General features: G+C 45.4%; 1 protein-coding gene across 1 annotated transcript in view; it reads left to right on the top strand.

Moving 5' to 3' along the window:
* Positions 1-1,136: 1,136 nt before the first annotated feature.
* EFNB3 (ephrin B3) overlaps positions 1,137-22,732 on the top strand; it is a 56,815-nt gene continuing 35,219 nt past the window's right edge. Inside the window, exon 1 of the mRNA XM_072149934.1 lies at positions 1,137-1,656. Within this exon, the coding sequence (XP_072006035.1) occupies positions 1,538-1,656 (119 nt within the window). The 5' untranslated portion in view covers positions 1,137-1,537. The remainder of the gene's footprint in view (positions 1,657-22,732) is intronic.

The raw sequence follows: 22,732 nt of genomic DNA, 5'->3' as shown, positions 1-22,732 counted from the left end.
ATACCAGCTGTACATATATCATTATATACAGGAGATCCCCAGGTTATACCGGCTGTACATATATCATTATATACAGGAGATCCCCAGGTTATACCTGCTGTACATATATCATTATATACAGGAGATCCCCAGGTTATACCGGCTGTACATATATCATTATATACAGGAGATCCCCAGGTTATACCGGCTGTACATATATCATTATATACAGGAGATCCCCAGGTTATACCGGCTGTACATATATCATTATATACAGGAGATCCCCAGGTTATACCGGCTTTACATATATCATTATATACAGGAGATCCCCAGGTTATACCAGCTGTACATATATCATTATATACAGGAGATCCCCAGGTTATACCGGCTGTACATATATCATTATATACAGGAGATCCCCAGGTTATACCGCTCCTCATGTCTACTGTCCCATGTAACATATTTGCTGACGTTCCATCTCTAATAACGTTACACTCCATCTGGTACGGAATACGTCTTACACATTATTTTATGCTAATTAGTCAACCCTTCGCCAGCTGCCAAAACGTCTGCTTCTTCGGCTCGTCATCGCCGAGGCCTTGTGCCGCTTTGGTGATTTTGCCTGCGAACAATAGAGGCCGAGCAGGAGTCGAAATATCACAATTATGGGCACCCACTATGGGGCCGCTGGGGTGTCATTCTTAAATATATTTCCTAAAATTATATAACGATGCGTAAAAATTTGCCTTTTTTTGTGGTTTCTAAAACAGCGCCACAGTTGTGCACAGGTTGTGTGCGGTACTGCGGCTCAGACTGAGTTGCGATCCCGGATATGGACAGGCGGGGAACGTTTTTTTTTTGTGTTTTTCTCATCCTGTACCTTCACCTGAAACCCTTCGAGACTGCTGAGACTTGTAGTTCCACACCGGGAGGATGTGTCCCCTTTAAATCCTGTCTTGCCTCATCGCTTTTTAGTAGATTTTTTGTAAAACCTCTGTATAGGGGGGGGGGGGGGTTCTGTATTTCTGCCTAAAACTTCAATTCCTCCCTCCCCCCTCCCTCGCCTCCCCTCCACCATTCCTCCCCTTCTCCCCTCCTCGCATTCATCGCCTCTCCTCCCCTTCTCTCCACCTTCCCATTCTTCTGTGCAAGGGATTTATTCCAGCAGCCTGCTCCTTTCTCGCAGAAAGACCCTACTACTCGCTCCACACACACACAGAGGGGGGATACAGGGAACCCGAGACAAAACTCCTCTCTCCCATCATCCATGCCTTCCCCCCTCCCCCACCGGCACTGCACAAAATGACCCTCATCCCCTCGAAACGGGCCAAACACCCTAAACCCCACTCCGCCATCCCCCTGCCAATATGGCAAAACTTTCTATCCTAAACTTTATCCCATATCCTTGAAACCCCCCAACCAGACCCAACAAAGAAGCCGGACTCTCCCCCCCTCCAGCACCCCCCTCCTCCATCTCCACCACCACCGCCGCTTGCATTTTAACCAAAATCCCAGGATTTCAGGGTGAACAAAGAGCACCCCCCCTCTCGCCCCAACCATGTTTTTACGAGAGTTCCTCTCAGCTTTGTACATACGGATGCTGATCACCCTCTGGAATTTTTGGATTATTTCTGCCCTCAGCCTGGATCCCATCTACTGGAACAGCTCCAACAAAAGGTAAGTGAAGATTTCGGGAGAGGGGATGGGGACTGCAAACCCCTAAACCTGATCCTCCTGGACCTTTTTACTGCAACCGGAGCTTCTGTCATTGCAAAATGCAATGTTTTTCATCTTGTTGTAATTTTCAAAAAGTTCCAGGTGTTGTTGGGTGCTGTGTGTAGGAGGTGGAGGAAGGGGGGGGGTAATATTTTTGGATACATTGTATCTATCACTTTGAGTTAACTCTTCGTGCACACACTTGACGGCACATACTGTAATTTTTTGGTTTATTTATTAGCACCCCTGTTCCAAAAAGTTATCCAAATTTTGTACAATTGTACAAAACAAATGTGGTAACGCTGGTCGCCAGATGCGGTTGTGCTGTGGTCCATGTTGTTCCAGGGTCTGGGGGGATGCGGTTAATATTCATGTGTTCTGGTGACATTTCGTGTGGAGGTGATGCGCTCGTGTTTGGAGAAGGTATCGCTATATTAATATTTGTGTTCGTCGTGTGGGTATATAGAAGGGAGAGGGGGGGGGGAATTAGGAAGACGCGTAGTGCCGCCACCACCGTACGATAAGACGCACCCAAGTTTCTGTAGAAGAAGAAGAAGAAATAGCTGTCGTCTCATTCATTCGTCCAAATTTTTGAAAAATTTTACCCAAATTTTTCCAAAAACCCTCGACTACGGTTGTAACATTACAAAAGATACATATCAATACGTAACATCTACACCTCTCAGGTTCAGGGTCTCTTTGGTGCTTAGTCACAGCTTTCAGGTACGATGTGCGCCCCCCCCCCCCCTGGGGCATTATTATTGTGAATTTTAGGGATGTTTTTGATGGTTTGGTGCTAAATGTTTCTACCGATGTGTCTATAGGGTTATTACCAGGGACCTGATAACCCTGATGTTTACCATTCTACCATTTCGACCAACCCCCCTGCCCGTGCCGTGTTTACCGCTTCCCCCCCCCCCCCCCTTCCTTTTCCTCCGCTGATGAAGCGTTTTCGGCATTACCTTTGTGTTGTATTTTTTTTTAATACACAGGATTTAGCCTCCGACAAGCGCAGGATGACTCACTGGGAGTATAAGCGTAAGACCCCCAGGGCTAATCCAATAGTTACAAGCCCGCGGCGCCGGAGGCTTTATATCCTAGTAGGAAGAGCATCCTCTATCCATGCCGGGCCACCGGCTGTGGTGCTGTGGAACAAAGAGCTTGCAATCGGTTGGTTTGGGGGGGGGGGGGGCTCTTCTCGCAGACGGCTGTGTTTATAGAAAGTGCACTCAGGACATAAGATGGAGGCTCCATGTGTTATACTTATGGTATTGGAACCATCTGTGTTTAGATGAATGTATGAGCCGGGGCCTGAGGGGCATTTACCTTGGTTATACCCATCCCCTATGTGTAAGAGGAGAGGCAGAAAATATGAAAGCTCCAGCTACCTCCGTCACGTGATACGGTATCAGGCATTTACATCTGATGCACAGGGGCCCCAGAGAGCCAGCCACCAGGGGCCCCACATGTGAGGCCCTGCCCATGAGATGGAAAGGGACAATGGCCGCGGGTCACAGACTGACAGCTACACAGGAGAGTCTGCGGCTCGTGACCCTCACACATAGAAAGTGACAGCGGATCAGACGCTGCGCGGTCTCATGGCTGATACACAGACACCAAGCTGCAATTATCTCACAGCCAAATGGGATAACATAGTAAATGAGGCTCAAAAATGGAAAGGGAGGAGGAAAGGGAGGCATGAGAAGGCGCCGAAGGAGGATAGGAAGGAGAACTGGGGAAATAGAGAGCACAGGAAGGAGAACTGGGAAATAGAGAGCACAGGAAGGAGAACTGGGGAAATAGAGAGCACAGGAAGGAGAACTGGGGAAATAGAGAGCACAGGAAGGAGAACTGGGGAAATAGAGAGCAGAGGAAGGAAAACTGGGGAAATACAGAGCACAGGAAGGAGGACTGGGGAAATAGAGAGCACAGGAAGGAGAACTGGGGAAATAGAGAGCACAGGAAGGAGAACTGGGGAAATAGAGAGCACAGGAAGGAGAACTGGGAATTAGAGCGCACAGGAAGGAAAAGTGGATATATAGAGAGCACAGGAAGGAGAACTGGGGAAATAGAGAGCACAGGAAGGAGAACTGGGAAATAGAGAGCACAGGAAGGAAAACTGGGGAAATAGAGAGCACAGGAAGGAGAACTGGGGAAATAGAGAGCACAGGAAGGAGAACTGGGGAAATAGAGAGCAGAGGAAGGAGGACTGGGGAAATAGAGAGCACATGAAGGAGGACTGGGGAAATAGAGAGCACAGGAAGGAGAACTGGGGACATAGAGAGCACAGGAAGAAAAAGTGGAGATATAGAGCGCACAGGAAGGAATACTGGGGAAATATAGAGCACAGGAAGGAGGACTGGGGAAATAGAGAGCAGAGGAAGGAGGACTGGGGAAATAGAGAGCACAGGAAGGAGGACTGGGGAAATAGAGAGCACAGGAAGGAGAACTGGGGAAATAGAGAGCAGAGGAAGGAGGACTGGGGAAATAGAGAGCAGAGGAAGGAGGACTGGGGAAATAGAGAGCAGAGGAAGGAGGACTGGGGAAATAGAGAGCACAGGAAGGAGGACTGGGGAAATAGAGAGCACAGGAAGGAGAACTGGGGAAATAGAGAGCAGAGGAAGGAGGACTGGGGAAATAGAGAGCAGAGGAAGGAGGACTGGGGAAATAGAGAGCACAGGAAGGAGGACTGGGGAAATAGAGAGCACAGGAAGGAGAACTGGGGAAATAGAAAGCACAGGAAGGAGGACTGGGGAAATAGAGAGCAGAGGAAGGAGGACTGGGGAAATAGAGAGCAGAGGAAGGGGGACTGGGGAAATAGAGAGCACAGGAAGGAGAACTGGGGAAATAGAAAGCACAGGAAGGAGAACTGGGGAAATAGAGAGCAGAGGAAGGAGGACTGGGGAAATAGAGAGCACAGGAAGAAAAAGTGGAGATATAGAGCGCACAGGAAGGAATACTGGGGAAATATAGAGCACAGGAAGGAGAACTGGGGAAATAGAGAGCACAGGAAGGAGGACTGGGGAAATAGAGAGCACAGGAAGGAGGACTGGGGAAATAGAGAGCACATGAAGGAGAACTGGGGAAATAGAGAGCAGAGGAAGGAGGACTGGGGAAATAGAGAGCAGAGGAAGGAGGACTGGGGAAATAGAGAGCACAGGAAGGAGGACTGGGGAAATAGAGAGCACAGGAAGGAGAACTGGGGAAATAGAAAGCACAGGAAGGAGGACTGGGGAAATAGAGAGCAGAGGAAGGAGGACTGGGGAAATAGAGAGCACAGGAAGGAGGACTGGGGAAATAGAGAGCACAGGAAGGAGAACTGGGGAAATAGAGAGCAGAGGAAGGAGGACTGGGGAAATAGAGAGCAGAGGAAGGAGGACTGGGGAAATAGAGAGCAGAGGAAGGAGGACTGGGGAAATAGAGAGCACAGGAAGGAGGACTGGGGAAATAGAGAGCACAGGAAGGAGAACTGGGGAAATAGAGAGCAGAGGAAGGAGGACTGGGGAAATAGAGAGCAGAGGAAGGAGGACTGGGGAAATAGAGAGCACAGGAAGGAGGACTGGGGAAATAGAGAGCACAGGAAGGAGAACTGGGGAAATAGAAAGCACAGGAAGGAGGACTGGGGAAATAGAGAGCAGAGGAAGGAGGACTGGGGAAATAGAGAGCAGAGGAAGGGGGACTGGGGAAATAGAGAGCACAGGAAGGAGAACTGGGGAAATAGAAAGCACAGGAAGGAGAACTGGGGAAATAGAGAGCAGAGGAAGGAGGACTGGGGAAATAGAGAGCACAGGAAGAAAAAGTGGAGATATAGAGCGCACAGGAAGGAATACTGGGGAAATATAGAGCACAGGAAGGAGAACTGGGGAAATAGAGAGCACAGGAAGGAGGACTGGGGAAATAGAGAGCACAGGAAGGAGGACTGGGGAAATAGAGAGCACATGAAGGAGAACTGGGGAAATAGAGAGCAGAGGAAGGAGGACTGGGGAAATAGAGAGCAGAGGAAGGAGGACTGGGGAAATAGAGAGCACAGGAAGGAGGACTGGGGAAATAGAGAGCACAGGAAGGAGAACTGGGGAAATAGAAAGCACAGGAAGGAGGACTGGGGAAATAGAGAGCAGAGGAAGGAGGACTGGGGAAATAGAGAGCAGAGGAAGGGGGACTGGGGAAATAGAGAGCACAGGAAGGAGGACTGGGGAAATAGAGAGCACAGGAAGGAGAACTGGGGAAATAGAAAGCACAGGAAGGAGAACTGGGGAAATAGAGAGCAGAGGAAGGAGGACTGGGGAAATAGAGAGCACAGGAAGAAAAAGTGGAGATATAGAGCGCACAGGAAGGAATACTGGGGAAATATAGAGCACAGGAAGGAGAACTGGGGAAATAGAGAGCACAGGAAGGAGGACTGGGGAAATAGAGAGCACAGGAAGGAGAACTGGGGAAATAGAGAGCACAGGAAGAAAAAGTAGAGATATAGAGCGCACAAGAAGGAATACTGGGGAAATAGAGAGCACAGGAAGGAGGACTGGGGAAATAGAGCACACAGAAAGGAGAACTGGGGAAATAGAGCGCACAGGAAGGAGAACTGGGGAAATAGAGCGCACAAGAAGGAGAACTGGGGAAATAGAGCGCACAGGAAGGAAAAGTGGATATATAGTGCGCACAGGAAGGAATACTGGAAAATAGAGTGCACAGGAAGGAGAACTGGTGAAATAGAGCGCACAGGAAGGAGAACTGGGGAAATAGAGCGCCCAGGAAGGAGAACTGGGGAAATAGAGCGCACAGGAAGGAAAAGTGGAGATATAGAGCGCACACAAAGGAAAAATGGGAAAATAAAGCGCACAGGAAGGAAAAGTCGGGAAAACGGAGCACAAAGGAAAGAAAAGTGGGGTAATAGAGCGCACATGAAGGAGACCTAGGGGAATAGAGCGCACAGAAAGGAGAAATGGGAAATAGAGCGCACCATCATGTTGTCAAGAGAACTAGTTGTAAATTGTAATCAGGGTAACAATCAGGGTAAATTGTAAACCAAGCTCATCTACAAGTGAAAGGGTCTGTAATGTAAATTTTAGGATTTCGAGCACAATGGAGAAGTTAGAACTAATCTGGAGTCAGAAGGGAAGTATATATAATACCTGGAATGCAGGCCTGGACTCTGGGATCATTGGGATACAAGCCAGGAATCTGGGGAAAGTAGGATGCAGGCCGTGAGTCTGGAGGAAGAGCTAAGTGTTCTGGGGAAAGTAGACGGCAGGCCTGGGGAGTACAGAGACTGCAATGTACACAAGGTGTGTGGGGTACATATAGCACAGGCTGGGGAGAGAGCAGGAAGTGGGTGCTGAAAGATGGTTAGGCTGGTAACCCGAGCAGAGAGGTGGCTAGGCTGGTGACATGAGCAGAGAGGTGGCTAGGCTGGTGACATGAGCAGAGAGGTGGCTAGGCTGGTGACCTGAGCAGAGAGATGGCTAGGCTGGTGACATGAGCAGAGAGGTGGCTAGGCTGGTGACCTGAGCAGAGAGGTGGCTAGGCTGGTGACATGAGCAGAGAGGTGGCTAGGCTGGTGACCTGAGCAGAGAGATGGCTAGGCTGGTGACATGAGCAGAGAGATGGCTAGGCTGGTGACATGAGCAGAGAACTGGCTAGGCTGGTGACATGAGCAGTGAGATGGCTAGGCTGGTGACACAGGCAGAGAGGTGGTGAGGCTGGTGAAATGAGCAGAGAGATGGCGAGGCTGGTGACATGAGCAGAGAGATGGTTAGGCTGGTGACATGAGCAGAGAGATGGCTAGGCTGGTGACATGAGCAGAGAGGTGGCTAGGCTGGTGACATGAGCAGAGAGATGGCTAGGCTGGTGACCTGAGCAGAGAGATGGCTAGGCTGGTGACATGAGCAGAGAGATGGCTAGGCTGGTGACATGAGCAGAGAGGTGGCTAGGCTGGTGACCTGAGCAGAGAGATGGCTAGGCTGGTGACATGAGCAGAGAGATGGCTAGGCTGGTGACATGAGCATAGAGGTGGCTAGGCTGGCAACATGAGCAGAGAGATGGCGAGGCTGGTGACCTGAGCAGAGAGATGGCTAGGCTGGTGACCTGAGCAGAGAGATGGCTAGGCTAGCAACATGAGCAGAGAGATGGCGAGGCTGGTGACCTGAGCAGAGAGATGGCTAGGCTGGTGACATGAGCAGAGAGATGGCTAGGCTGGTGACATGAGCAGAGAGGTGGCTAGGCTGGTGACATGAGCAGAGAGATGGCTAGGCTGGTGACCTGAGCAGAGAGATGGCTAGGCTGGTGACATGAGCAGAGAGATGGCTAGGCTGGTGACATGAGCAGAGAGGTGGCTAGGCTGGTGACATGAGCAGAGAGGTGGCTAGGCTGGTGACCTAAGCAGAGAGATGGCTAGGCTGGTGACCTAAGCAGAGAGATGGCTAGGCTGGTGACATGAGCAGAGAGATGGCTAGGCTGGTGACATGAGCAGAGAGGTGGCTAGGCTGGTGACATGAGCAGAGAGGTGGCTAGGCTGGTGACCTGAGCAGAGAGATGGTTAGGCTGGTGACATGAGCAGAGAGATGGCTAGGCTGGTGACCTGAGCAGAGAGATGGCTAGGCTGGTGACCTGAGCAGAGAGATGGCTAGGCTGGTGACATGAGCAGAGAGATGGCTAGGCTGGTGACCTGAGCAGAGAGATGGCTAGGCTGGTGACCTGAGCAGAGAGATGGCTAGGCTGGTGACCTGAGCAGAGAGATGGCTAGGCTGGTGACATGAGCAGAGAGGTGGCTAGGCTGGTGACATGAGCAGAGAGGTGGCTAGGCTGGTGACATGAGCAGAGAGGTGGCTAGGCTGGCGACATGAGCAGTGAGATGGCTAGGCTGGTGACCTGAGCAGAGAGGTGGCTAGGCTGGTGACCTGAGCAGAGAGATGGCTAGGCTGGTGACATGAGCAGAGAGGTGGCTAGGCTGGTGACCTGTGCAGAGAGGTGGCTAGGCTGGTGACATGAGCAGAGAGGTGGCTAGGCTGGTGACATGAGCAGAGAGGTGGCTAGGCTGGCGACATGAGCAGAGAGGTGGCTAGGCTGGCGACATGAGCAGAGAGGTGGCTAGGCTGGTGACATGAGCAGTGAGATGGCTAGGCTGGTGACATGAGCAGAGAGGTGGCTAGGCTGGCGACATGAGCAGAGAGGTGGCTAGGCTGGCGACCTGAGCAGTGAGATGGCTAGGCTGGTGACCTGAGCAGAGAGATGGCTAGGCTGGTGACATGAGCAGAGAGATGGCTAGGCTGGTGACATGAGCAGAGAGATGGCTAGGCTGGTGACATGAGCAGAGAGATGGCTAGGCTGGTGACCTGAGCAGAGAGATGGCTAGGCTGGTGACCTGAGCAGAGAGGTGGCTAGGCTGGCGACATGAGCAGAGAGGTGGCTAGGCTGGTGACATGAGCAGAGAGGTGGCTAGGCTGGTGACATGAGCAGAGAGGTGGCTAGGCTGGTGACATGAGCAGAGAGGTGGCTAGGCTGGCGACATGAGCAGTGAGATGGCTAGGCTGGTGACCTGAGCAGAGAGGTGGCTAGGCTGGTGACCTGAGCAGAGAGATGGCTAGGCTGGTGACATGAGCAGAGAGGTGGCTAGGCTGGTGACCTGTGCAGAGAGGTGGCTAGGCTGGTGACATTAGCAGAGAGGTGGCTAGGCTGGTGACATGAGCAGAGAGGTGGCTAGGCTGGTGACATGAGCAGAGAGGTGGCTAGGCTGGTGACATGAGCAGAGAGGTGGCTAGGCTGGCGACATGAGCAGTGAGATGGCTAGGCTGGTGACCTGAGCAGAGAGATGGCTAGGCTGGTGACCTGAGCAGAGAGATGGCTAGGCTGGTGACATGAGCAGAGAGGTGGCTAGGCTGGTGACCTGTGCAGAGAGGTGGCTAGGCTGGTGACATGAGCAGAGAGGTGGCTAGGCTGGTGACATGAGCAGAGAGGTGGCTAGGCTGGTGACATGAGCAGAGAGGTGGCTAGGCTGGCGACATGAGCAGAGAGGTGGCTAGGCTGGTGACATGAGCAGTGAGATGGCTAGGCTGGTGACATGAGCAGAGAGGTGGCTAGGCTGGTGACCTGAGCAGTGAGATGGCTAGGCTGGTGACCTGAGCAGAGAGATGGCTAGGCTGGTGACATGAGCAGAGAGATGGTTAGGCTGGTGACATGAGCAGAGAGATGGCTAGGCTGGTGACATGAGCAGAGAGATGGCTAGGCTGGTGACATGAGCAGAGAGATGGCTAGGCTGGTGACCTGAGCAGAGAGGTGGCTAGGCTGGCGACATGAGCAGAGAGGTGGCTACGCTAAGTAGTGTGTGTCTATTATAGGCCGGGTATCTGGGGTAAGTAGAGAGCTGTCTGCCTGTCTGGGGTAGTTATTGTAGGCCGGGTATCTGGGGTAAGTAGAGAGCAGTGTGCCTGTCTGGGGTAGTTATTGTAGGCCGAGTATCTGGGGTAACTAGAGAGCAGTCTGCCTGTCTGGGGTAGTTATTGTAGGCCGAGTATCTGGGGTAAGTAGAGAGCAGTCTGCCTGTCTGGGGCAGTTATTGTAGGCTGGGTATCTGGGGTAAGTAGAGAGCAGTCTGCCTGTCTGGGGCAGTTATTGTAGGCCGGGTATCTGGGGTAAGTAGAGAGCAGTCTGCCTGTCTGGGGTAGTTATTGTAGGCCGAGTATCTGGGGTAAGTAGAGAGCTGTCTGCCTGTCTGGGGCAGTTATTGTAGGCCGAGTATCTGGGGTAAGTAGAGAGCAGTCTGCCTGTCTGGGGCAGTTATTGTAGGCCGGGTATCTGGGGTAAGTAGAGAGCAGTCTGCCTGTCTGGGGTAGTTATTGTAGGCCGAGTATCTGGGGTAAGTAGAGAGCAGTCTGCCTGTCTGGGGCAGTTATTGTAGGCCGAGTATCTGGGGTAAGTAGAGAGCAGTCTGCCTGTCTGGGGCAGTTATTGTAGGCCGGGTATCTGGGGTAAGTAGAGAGCAGTCTGCCTGTCTGGGGTAGTTATTGTAGGCCGAGTATCTGGGGTAAGTAGAGAGCAGTCTGCCTGTCTGGGGCAGTTATTGTAGGCCGGGTACGTGGGGGGAGCAGCCATGCTAGGACCATGAACATAATGACAGGGTCTAGGAGGGACAGTGAGATACACAATGTGACAGATCTGGGTTACACACTGAGGACCTTCTCATAGATCAGCAGATAAAATCCTTTCTCCTCCTTTAAAATTGGTTTAAAATACAAATTAATACTTTTCCTTATTTTACAAAGATTTCTGACAATAGATCAGTGTCAGATCCATGGAGGAAAGAAAGCAGGATACCATCCGCACGTAGCAGCCCCGAAACACAGAGTCATCGAAAAGGGGAGAACCCTGCAGAAACATGGAACAAAAGTGTCCGACATTCAGAAATATAAAGAACAAGAGATAGATGTATCTATCTATCTCATATCTATCTATCTATCTCCCATCTATCTCCCTATCTATCTATCTACTGAAAGAAAGTTCAAAACAGCACACCTGTGAGGCAATTGAGAATGATTCGGGTGCAAGCTTAATGAGATCGGGCTTCAGATCCTCCAAATACGTGGTAGATAATGAGCAGCACTCCCAGACTTGTTGTACAAGGTGAAAAAAGGTGTTGGTCTTTATTCCATGTTTTTGAGGTACAAAAAATCGTACATAAGCAACGTTTCGGCTAATACTAGCCTTTGTCAAGCCTAGTGACATGAGTGAGCGTCTTCCTTATAAAGTGCATGAAAGTGATCACATGATCCAGATAAGCCCACCCCCTCGAATTAACATATTACATCCAAATGTAAGCATATACAAAATATAACAATCAGATATGTGAATATCGTGCCATACACACATAGGTATAAAGTGCTAGTGCATTAACTTGAGTTTGCATAGTGATATACAAATGCTTTAGAGCTCATCAAAGTGCCAAGTGTACAGAGTGTAAATAATACAAAATAGCGGTATGCCAATACTAAAAAACTAATGACTGTGGTCTCACCACCTTGATCCATCCATGTCGCCGGGAGAAAAAACAGTGGCAACTATCGTTGACCGATCGCGGTATGAACCGCATGTGGAACGCAAGCAAAGCGACAGAATACTGCGCATGTCAGAGGCGGGGCTCCAAAACCATGGCAACAGTAGCGTCCTGGGAGCGGAGATCGCAACTACAGGAGCATAATGCAGTGTGTCAGGTAAAAAAACAACCCCTCAAAGGACAATGACAGCGTCCGGACAATCAATGGCACAACGGAGGGTCTGAGATAAGCATATAAACATGCAGAGAGAAATGGCTCGGGATACCAGAGAAAGATATAGTATTAACCCCTATATATACGGGGAAAAAAGGAGGCAAATAAAGTAGACATTTATATCCCTGTGACCAAGGGGGTCAGTGCAGGATTAATGAACATATACTCTGGTCCCTGAAATGAGAGCAACATATACATAAAGACCACCCCTATTTGGCACATAGCATGATCGTCCATAATACGTATAAAAGCTGTATTCAGAGTCCGGGAAGCGTATAATGAAGGTAGATATGCAAAAAGGTATATTGGCGTTCAAAAAATTCGGTCAAGGAATTCTGCAAGGCTGTAGAGGCCCGGAAGTGGGTGGACAGATGGTGAGAGCAGTCCAAGTTCGGCTTTAGATAATATTTTGAGATCTGTAAGAATAGAAACAGAAGTTAGTGAAATGGTTATAGGATGTGTTAAAACAGAAGATGTCACTACATACCTATGACTCGGTAAGAGGGAAAGAGAATCGACAATAGCAGTAGAGCATCGCATCATTTCATATATTATGTAATTTAAAATCAACATTAAGTCCCTTGGGTCTGAGGGTACCCAGGGTATAAATCCACCATAATTCTTTGCGTTTAAGAATACGCTCTCTGTCTCCGCCTCTGCGCAATGGGGGAACATGGTCAATCAGTTGGAAACGCAAGTCTCTTTCCTGATGACTAGTTTCCACGAAATGCTTAGAGACGGGCAGATCCCGTCTCCCGCTACGAATCGTATAACGATGTTGGTTGAAACGGACTTTGAATTGTAAAGTAGTTTCCCCAATATATACAAGTCCACAAGGACAAGTTAACATGTAAATTACAAATCGGGTATCACAATTGAGATAGTGTCGTATGTGGTATTGTACATCGTTATACGTGAAGGATGAGCCCGTGTTCATTTGTCTGCAGTTAATGCAACTGCGGCAGGGGTATGAACCTTTGTTTAGCTGGCCAAAAATGGCTGTCTGTCGGTTCGTGCGTTGTGTGCCAACGTCCGACCTGACCAAACGGTCCTTGATTGATTGGGATTTGCGATATGCAAAAAGAGGAGGGTGTTGAAATTCAGGAACGGAGTGTGAAAAACCAGATAATTTGTTCCAGTGTTTGCGAATGATACTGGAAATCATGTTACTGTGTATGTTGTACGTAGATACAAATGGAATCCTATTACTGCCAGCCTGTCTGGTCGTAGGGGATAACAAGGTAGATCTTTCCATCTGGTGTGCTTTCTCTAGATTATTGTGTATTATCTTGTGTGGATAGCCACGTTTGGAAAATTTTTTTGCCATAGTATTTAGATTTACATTCATCATGTTCGGGTCACTTGTGATCCTTTTAACTCTGAGAAATTGACTGTATGGAAGAGTCTTGGTCATGGCTCTGGGGTGGTGGCTCTCATATCTTAAAAGAGTATTCCTGTCTGTAGGTTTTACATACAGGTCAGTGATAATAGTGCCTGCGTTGAGAATGATTTGTGTGTCCAAAAATTGAATCCTGTCCCTGGAATGTACAACAGTGAATTTAATAGAGGCATCAATGGTGTTGAGATAAGAGTGGAAGTCAGAAAGTTCTGACTCGGTGCCCGTCCATAACAGGAAGACGTCATCTATGTAACGCCACCACCGCAGGCAATGCCTGAAGTGGCTGGAAACATAGATGGCGTCTTCCTCCAGCATCCTCATCACAATGTTGGCATATGTAGGCGCCATGTTGGCGCCCATTGCCACCCCCATTAGCTGAAAATAAAAATCGTCCCCAAACAAAAAATAATTATTTTTTAGCACCAATTCTAAAAGATCCATAATGAATTGTTGTGTTTTGGGGGAATATCGTGTAGTGGCCAGTTTTTTCTTGACAGCCATAAGACCTCGCTGGTGATCAATTGACGTATATAAGGATACAACATCAAACGACACCAGGAGGGTGTCTACAGTGATGTCAGGCCCAGCATCATGTAGTTTATTGAGAAAATCTGTGGTGTCCTGTATATAAGACTGTCCGGAAATTGAGAGGTCGCGGAGCAATTTATCCAAAAGAGTGGTGATGTTGCAAAATATGGAGCCACTCCCCGAGACTATCGGGCGGCCTGGAGGAGAAGCGAGATTCTTGTGTATTTTCGGTAAAGTGTATAATACAGGTGTGATAGGGTGCTGAATGGTAAGGTATTTATACATGTCATTATCGATAATATTGACAAACTTAGCTGCATCTAAGATGCTTTTGATTTTTCTAGCAATGTCAAATTTAGGATCAAATGCAATTTTTCGGTAAACGTTAGTATCAGATAATTGTCCACGTATCTCCGCAAGGTATGAGCTGGTATCCATGACGACGACAGCTCCGCCTTTATCGGCGGGCTTGATGGTGATGTCGCCGTCATGGGCCAGCTCATCCAATGCGGAGATCTCCTCCCGTGTGGTGTTGGGATGGAGAAGATCCTTAGAGGTACAAGAATTAATATATCTTCTAAGTCATTAACCGAGCACCAATTGTCTGTTTTGTCTAAAGGACTTTCTTTTTGTACTACCTCTAAACCGGACTGGTTCCAGATTGAAATAGACTTGCAAAATTTCTTTAGATCGATAAAGCTTAAACATTTTTTTAATAATCTGTCTGCTGTTACTAAGCCTGATGGCATATCTAATACAGAATTGTCACTTAAACAATTGCAATTGCGCAACACTAGTTCTTTCACTCCTGACACAGAGGCTCCACATATCGTTTCCTTTATGTCAGCGGTGAAACATGATGTACAACTATTATGTAATTCTTGTACCTCTAAGGATCTTCTCCATCCCAACACCACACGGGAGGAGATCTCCGCATTGGATCTACCTTGTTATCCCCTACGACCAGACAGGCTGGCAGTAATAGGATTCCATTTGTATCTACGTACAACATACACAGTAACATGATTTCCAGTATCATTCGCAAACACTGGAACAAATTATCTGGTTTTTCACACTCCGTTCCTGAATTTCAACACCCTCCTCTTTTTGCATATCGCAAATCCCAATCAATCAAGGACCGTTTGGTCAGGTCGGACGTTGGCACACAACGCACGAACCGACAGACAGCCATTTTTGGCCAGCTAAACAAAGGTTCATACCCCTGCCGCAGTTGCATTAACTGCAGACAAATGAACACGGGCTCATCCTTCACGTATAACGATGTACAATACCACATACGACACTATCTCAATTGTGATACCCGATTTGTAATTTACATGTTAACTTGTCCTTGTGGACTTGTATATATTGGGGAAACTACTTTACAATTCAAAGTCCGTTTCAACCAACATCGTTATACGATTCGTAGCGGGAGACGGGATCTGCCCGTCTCTAAGCATTTCGTGGAAACTAGTCATCAGGAAAGAGACTTGCGTTTCCAACTGATTGACCATGTTCCCCCATTGCGCAGAGGCGGAGACAGAGAGCGTATTCTTAAACGCAAAGAATTATGGTGGATTTATACCCTGGGTACCCTCAGACCCAAGGGACTTAATGTTGATTTTAAATTACATAATATATGAAATGATGCGATGCTCTACTGCTATTGTCGATTCTCTTTCCCTCTTACCGAGTCATAGGTATGTAGTGACATCTTCTGTTTTAACACATCCTATAACCATTTCACTAACTTCTGTTTCTATTCTTACAGATCTCAAAATATTATCTAAAGCCGAACTTGGACTGCTCTCACCATCTGTCCACCCACTTCCGGGCCTCTACAGCCTTGCAGAATTCCTTGACCGAATTTTTTGAACGCCAATATACCTTTTTGCATATCTACCTTCATTATACGCTTCCCGGACTCTGAATACAGCTTTTATACGTATTATGGACGATCATGCTATGTGCCAAATAGGGGTGGTCTTTATGTATATGTTGCTCTCATTTCAGGGACCAGAGTATATGTTCATTAATCCTGCACTGACCCTCTTGGTCACAGGGATATAAATGTCTACTTTATTTGCCTCCTTTTTTCCCCGTATATATAGGGGTTAATACTATATCTTTCTCTGGTATCCCGAGCCATTTCTCTCTGCATGTTTATATGCTTATCTCAGACCCTCCGTTGTGCCATTGATTGTCCGGACGCTGTCATTGTCCTTTGAGGGGTTGTTTTTTTACCTGACACACTGCATTATGCTCCTGTAGTTGCGATCTCCGCTCCCAGGACGCTACTGTTGCCATGGTTTTGGAGCCCCGCCTCTGACATGCGCAGTATTCTGTCGCTTTGCTTGCGTTCCACATGCGGTTCATACCGCGATCGGTCAACGATAGTTGCCACTGTTTTTTCTCCCGGCGACATGGATGGATCAAGGTGGTGAGACCACAGTCATCAGTTTTTTAGTATTGGCATACGGCTATTTTGTATTATTTACACTCTGTACACTTGGCACTTTGATGAGCTCTAAAGCATTTGTATATCACTATGCAAACTCAAGTTAATGCACTAGCACTTTATACCTATGTGTGTATGGCACGATATTCACATATCTGATTGTTATATTTTGTATATGCTTACATTTGGATGTAATATGTTAATTCGAGGGGGTGGGCTTATCTGGATCATGTGATCACTTTCATGCACTTTATAAGGAAGACGCTCACTCATGTCACTAGGCTTGACAAAGGCTAGTATTAGCCGAAACGTTGCTTATGTACGATTTTTTGTACCTCAAAAACATGGAATAAAGACCAACACCTTTTTTCACCTTGTACAACAAGTCTGGGAGTGCTGCTCATTATCTACCACGTATCTATCTATCTATCTATCTATCTCATATCTATCTATCTATCTCATATCTATCTATCTATCTATCTCATATCTATCTCCTATCTATCTATCTATCTATCTATCTATCTATCTATCTATCTATCTATCTATCTCCTATCTATCTATCTATCTCCTATCTATCTATCTATCTATCTCCCATCTATCTCCCTATCTATCTATCTATCTATCTATCTCCTATCAATCTATCTATCTATCTATCTCATATCTATCTCCTATCTATCTATCTATCTATCTATCTATCTCCTATCTATCTATCTCCTATCTATCTATCTATCTATCTCCTATCTATCTCCTATCTATCTATCTATCTCATATCTATCTCCTATCTATCTATCTATCTATCTATCTATCTATCTATCTATCTCCTATCTATCTATCTATCTCCTATCTATCTATCTATCTCCCTATCTATCTATCTATCTATCTATCTATCTATCTATCTCCTATCTATCTATCTCATATCTATCTATCTATCTATCTCCTATCTATCTATCTATCTCCTATCTATCTATCTATCTATCTATCTATCTCCTATCTATCTCCTATCTATCTATCTATCTATCTATCTATCTATCTATCTATCTATCTATCTCCTATCTATCTATCTCCTATCTATCTATCTATCTATCTATCTATCTATCTCCTATCTATCTCCTATCTATCTATCTTTCTCCTATCTATCTATCTATCTCCTATCTATCATCTATCTATCTATCTATCTCCCATCTATCTCCCTATCTATCTATCTATCTATCTATCTATCTATCTATCTATCTCCTATCTATCTCATATCTATCTATCTCCTATCTATCTATCTCATATATATCTATCTCATATCTATCTATCTCCCATCTATCTCCCTATCTATCTATCTATCTATCTATCTATCTATCTATCTATCTATCTATCTCCTATCTATCTCATATCTATCTATCTCCTATCTATCTATCTCCTATCTATCTATCTCATATCTATCTATCTCATATCTATCTATCTATCTCATATCTATCTATCTCATATCTATCTATCTTATATCTATCTATCTATCTATCTATCTATCTATCTATCTATCTATCTCCTATCTATCTCATATCTATCTATCTCCTATCTATCTATCTCATATATATCTATCTCATATCTATCTATCTCCTATCTATCTATCTATCTATCTATCTATCTATCTATCTCCCATCTATCTCCCTATCTATCTATCTATCTATCTATCTATCTATCTCCTATCTATCTCATATCTATCTATCTCCTATCTATCTATCTCATATCTATCTATCTCATATCTATCTATCTCATATCTATCTATCTATCTCATATCTATCTATCTTATATCTCCCTATCTATCTATCTATCTATCTATCTCATATCTATCTATCATATCTGTATGGCATATCTATCTCATTTCTATCAGAGAGATAGATGAATGGATAGATAGATAAGAGGTAGATGTGAGATAGATAGATAGATAGGTAGATATGAGATAATAGATAGATAGATATGAGATAATAGATAGATAGATATGAGATAGATAGATAGATAGGAGATAGATAGATAGATAGGAGATAGATAGACAGATAGGTGATAGATAGATAGATAGATAGATAGATAGGAGATAGATAGATAGATAGATAGATAGGTGATAGATAGATAGGAGATAGATAGAAGATAGATAGATATAAGATAGATAGATATGTGATAGATAGATAGATATAAGATAGATAGATATGGGATAGATAGATAGATAGATATGGGATAGATAGATAGATATGGGATAGATAGATAGATAGATAGATAGATAGATAGATAGATAGATAGATAGATAGATATGGGATAGATAGATAGATATGGGATAGATAGATAGATATGAGATAGATAGATAGGAGATAGATATGAGATAGATAGATATGAGATAGATAGATAGATAGATAGATATGAGATAGATAGATAGATATGAGATAGATAGATAGATAGATAGATAGATATGAGATAGATAGATAGATAGATAGGAGATAGATAGATAGATATGAAATAGACAGGCAGATACTGTAGAGAGATATGAGATTTTGGAGAATTTTGCACCCGATGACCTGTGCCCCTTTTAATCCACTACAAAGTAGAACTGGTGCTCACTTACCGGCTGAGAAGATTTCGGCGCTGTCCTCCCCTTGCGGGGTAAATGTCGGGCAATCAGCGCAGCATTACATTATTCTATAATTCTCCTCCACCTCGGATTTGCTCGGAAAATGACAGGAAAAGCTTCTAGAAGCAGCAGTCGCCCAATTACGGCTTTAATACTTGTTAGACTTTACTAAAATTCTTCCAGTTGGAGGTTTGCACTTTGTCTTGTTGACTGAATGTTTTGCCCGACCCTCGTAAATCGGTGTTTATGGTGTCCTGCCGGGCGAAAAGCTAAACAACTACCAAGATCCTCGAAAATCCTAGTCTGACGGGAGTGTTACTCTCCAAATGACTTGTGGCCTCAAATATCCTTCTCCTTATACATATCCAACAAGGACCAGCCCAAAAAGTAAGAAACAGATGGTTTTTTTTACACATTTCTATCGGACCTACCTATAGTCGTAGGTCAACATCCTACAATGGAGGATGCTAGTAGCTTCAAAGTGCCTGACAGTACCCAATGCCACCAGTGTCATAGGCACAAGGTCCTAATCTTACCGGCAACCCAATTATTCAGCAAATCCAGAAATATCAAAAAGTTTGTTACAAAAGTTTGAGTTGTTGAGTTTGACTCCTGTGAACCTAAAACGGCTTTAGGCCTTCAATAGATGAAGAGCCAACCAAGAGAAAAATGAAGGGTTCTAAGTTTTGGATTATAGGTGAATAATTTGAGGTCAAAATTTGATCTGGGTGGAGGGTCGGTCTACTTAACGCCTTGAAAACAAAAAACGATTCTACCCAATTATAAAACCATCTCAACATCAGGGCAAAAAGTTGTGAAGACACCTAAGTCGGTCGGATGTTCCCATGGAAATTGGTTGCTCTCGAGATGCATTTAGGAGGACACTGTTCTTTAGCTTCCAGACTCCATTTCATTGGCCATCATACCGGGATTTCTAATTTGCATATGAAAACATCTTCAGGATATTTACATACCAAACACCAAAACTTTTTCCTTGCCAATCAGAGAACGCATATCCTTAGGAGGTCATCTCAAGAGCATATACTTCTACTGTCTTATGTTGGCTGTGGGATCCTCAGGCGGTCACCTCTCGTGGTAACATTGTCTTAGAGAAAGCATATACTTCTAGTTAGTCCTGTTGGCTATGAGATCCTCAGGAGGTCACCTCTCGTGGTAACATTGTCTTAGACATAGCAAATGCTTCTCGTATCTCCTGTTGGCTATGAGATCCTTAGGAGGTCACGTCATGTGGTAACATTGTCTTCCTCTATCTTAAGTCATTGTTTCTTGGACTTTGCAGCTGATTCTACGAGTTTAGGTAACTTTTTGAGGTGGTCTGATGTCACATCACATGGTACCATGGTCTTAGAGGCTATACTTCTTGTATGTCCTATTGGCTATGAGATCCTCAGGAGGTCACCTCTCATGGTACCTTTGTCTCAGAGCATATACTTTTGGTATGCCCTGTTGGCTATGAGATTCTCAGGAGGTCACGTCAAGTGGTAACATTGTTGTACACAGAGCATATAAGTCTTGTATTCCGTATTGGCTATGAGATCCTCAGGAGGTCACCTCATGTGGTAACATTGTCTTAGACACAGCATATTTTTCTAGTATCTCCTGTTGGCTATGAGATCCTTAGGAGGTCACGTCATGTGGTAACATGGTCGTACACAGAGCATATAAGTCTTGTATTCCGTATTGGCTATGAGATCCTCAGGAGGTCACCTCATGTGGTAACATTGTCTTCCTCTATCTTAAGTCATTGTTTCTTGGACTTTGCAGCTGATTCTACGAGTTTAGGTAACTTTTTGAGGTGGCCTGATGTCACATCACATGGTACCATTGTCTTAGAGCCTATACTTCTTGTATGTCCTATTGGCCATGAGATCCTCAGGAGGTCACCACACATGGTACCTTTGTCTAAAAAGCATATACTTTTGGTATGCCCTGTTGGCTATGAGATTCTCAGGAGGTCACAACACATGGTAACATTGTCTTAGACAGAGCATATACTTCAAGAATGTCCTATTGGTTATGAGATCCTCAGACGGTCACCTCTCATGGTAATATTGTCTCAGACAGAGTATATACTTCTAGTATGTCCTATTGGACATCCTTAGGAGGTCATCTCAAATGGTAACATTTTCTTAGACAGAGCATATACATCTACTATCTCATGTTGGCTATGAGATCCTCAGGAGGTCATCTCACAGGGTGACATTTTCTTCGAGCATATATTTCTACTTTCTTATGTTGGCTATGAGATCCACATGTGGTGACCTCACATGGTAACATTGTCTTGGACAGAGCATATACTTCTAGTTAGTCCTGTTGGCTATGAGATTCTCATGAGGTCGCCTCTCACGGTACCTTTGTCTTAGAGCATATACTTTTGGTATGTCATGTTGGCTATGAGATTCTCAGGATGTCTCCATACATGGTAACATTGTCTTAGGTAGAACATATACTTTTAGTAAGTCCTATTGGCTATGAGATCCTCATGAGGTCACCTCACATGGTAACATTGTCTTTAGAGCATATACTTCTAGTTAGTCCTGTTGGCTATGAGATCCTCAGGTGGTCACCTCTTGTGGTAACATGGTCTTAGACACAGCATATTCTTCTAGTATCTCCTGTTGGCTATGAGATCCTTAGGAGGTCACGTCATGTGGTAACATGGTCATACACAGAGCATATAAGTCTTGTATTCCGTATTGGCTATGATGTCCTAAGGAGGTCTCCTCATGTGGTAACATGGTCTTCCTCTATCTTAAGTCATTGTTTCTCGGACTTCTTCTGATTCTACAAGTGTAGGTAACTTTTTGAAGTGGCCTGATGTCTGCAGCGATTGCGTGTGGTAGATTTGTACAGGAGGCTGGCTTAGACCTTGAGACAAGACTGCATTCCAGACTGTAACTCCTGCGCCCCGTGAGAGGTCCCTGGAGAGTCAATGAAGTGTGAAATGTATGGGGTTATCTATGTTTTATGATAGTCTTGTCTTTGACACCGGCTCCTGTGTGTCTGAGAGCTCTAAAGGCTGCTTATCACCGGTCCTGAGGGTCCCAGAGGGTTCCTTTAGTGGTAGCTTGTGGTTTGGCTACCTATAGTGTGGACATATGTCTCATTAGGATCAGATAAATTCTCAGGGGTGGTTTTATTGTGTATTCAATGGGACATGAAGGACAGGGGTCCTGGTGTGTGTCAACAGTGATATAGTCTAATAGAGTTGTGTCATGGTGGAGATCAACTCCTAATACCCTGCTCCATTACACGCCGCTAAATGCATGGTTGGATTGAGGTCATGCCTTGGGAATGCCACGCTTGTTCTCCATTCTCACGTAATTGACTGAAGCCCACGCATTTCATGTCAACCATTGTTGGACGCCCACATGTAAACTTAATTGTCCCTCTACTAAAGTGACAGCCCATGAGTCCGCTTGTCTTTTAATTTAGCGAACTGCATTTGTTGGAAGCCACTTCATACAGTAAGTAATAAATATAAGTCCTGTAATACTACCTGATGTATAAAAAATAAATATAATGTTACCTATGTATAAGAATAACTACTATAATACTGCCCACATGTACAAGAATATAACTACTATAATACTGCCCCCTATGTACAAGAATATAACTACTATAATACTGCCCCCTATGTACAGGAATATAACTACTATAATACTGCCCCCTATGTACAAGTATATAACTACTATAATACTGCCCCCTATGTACAAGAATATAACTACTATAATACTGCCCCCTATGTACAGGAATATAACTACTAT

Source organism: Engystomops pustulosus, chromosome 4 (genome assembly GCF_040894005.1).
Source record: "Engystomops pustulosus chromosome 4, aEngPut4.maternal, whole genome shotgun sequence".
NCBI lineage: Eukaryota > Metazoa > Chordata > Amphibia > Anura > Leptodactylidae > Engystomops > Engystomops pustulosus.
This window is presented reverse-complemented; position numbering and strand designations above follow the sequence as displayed.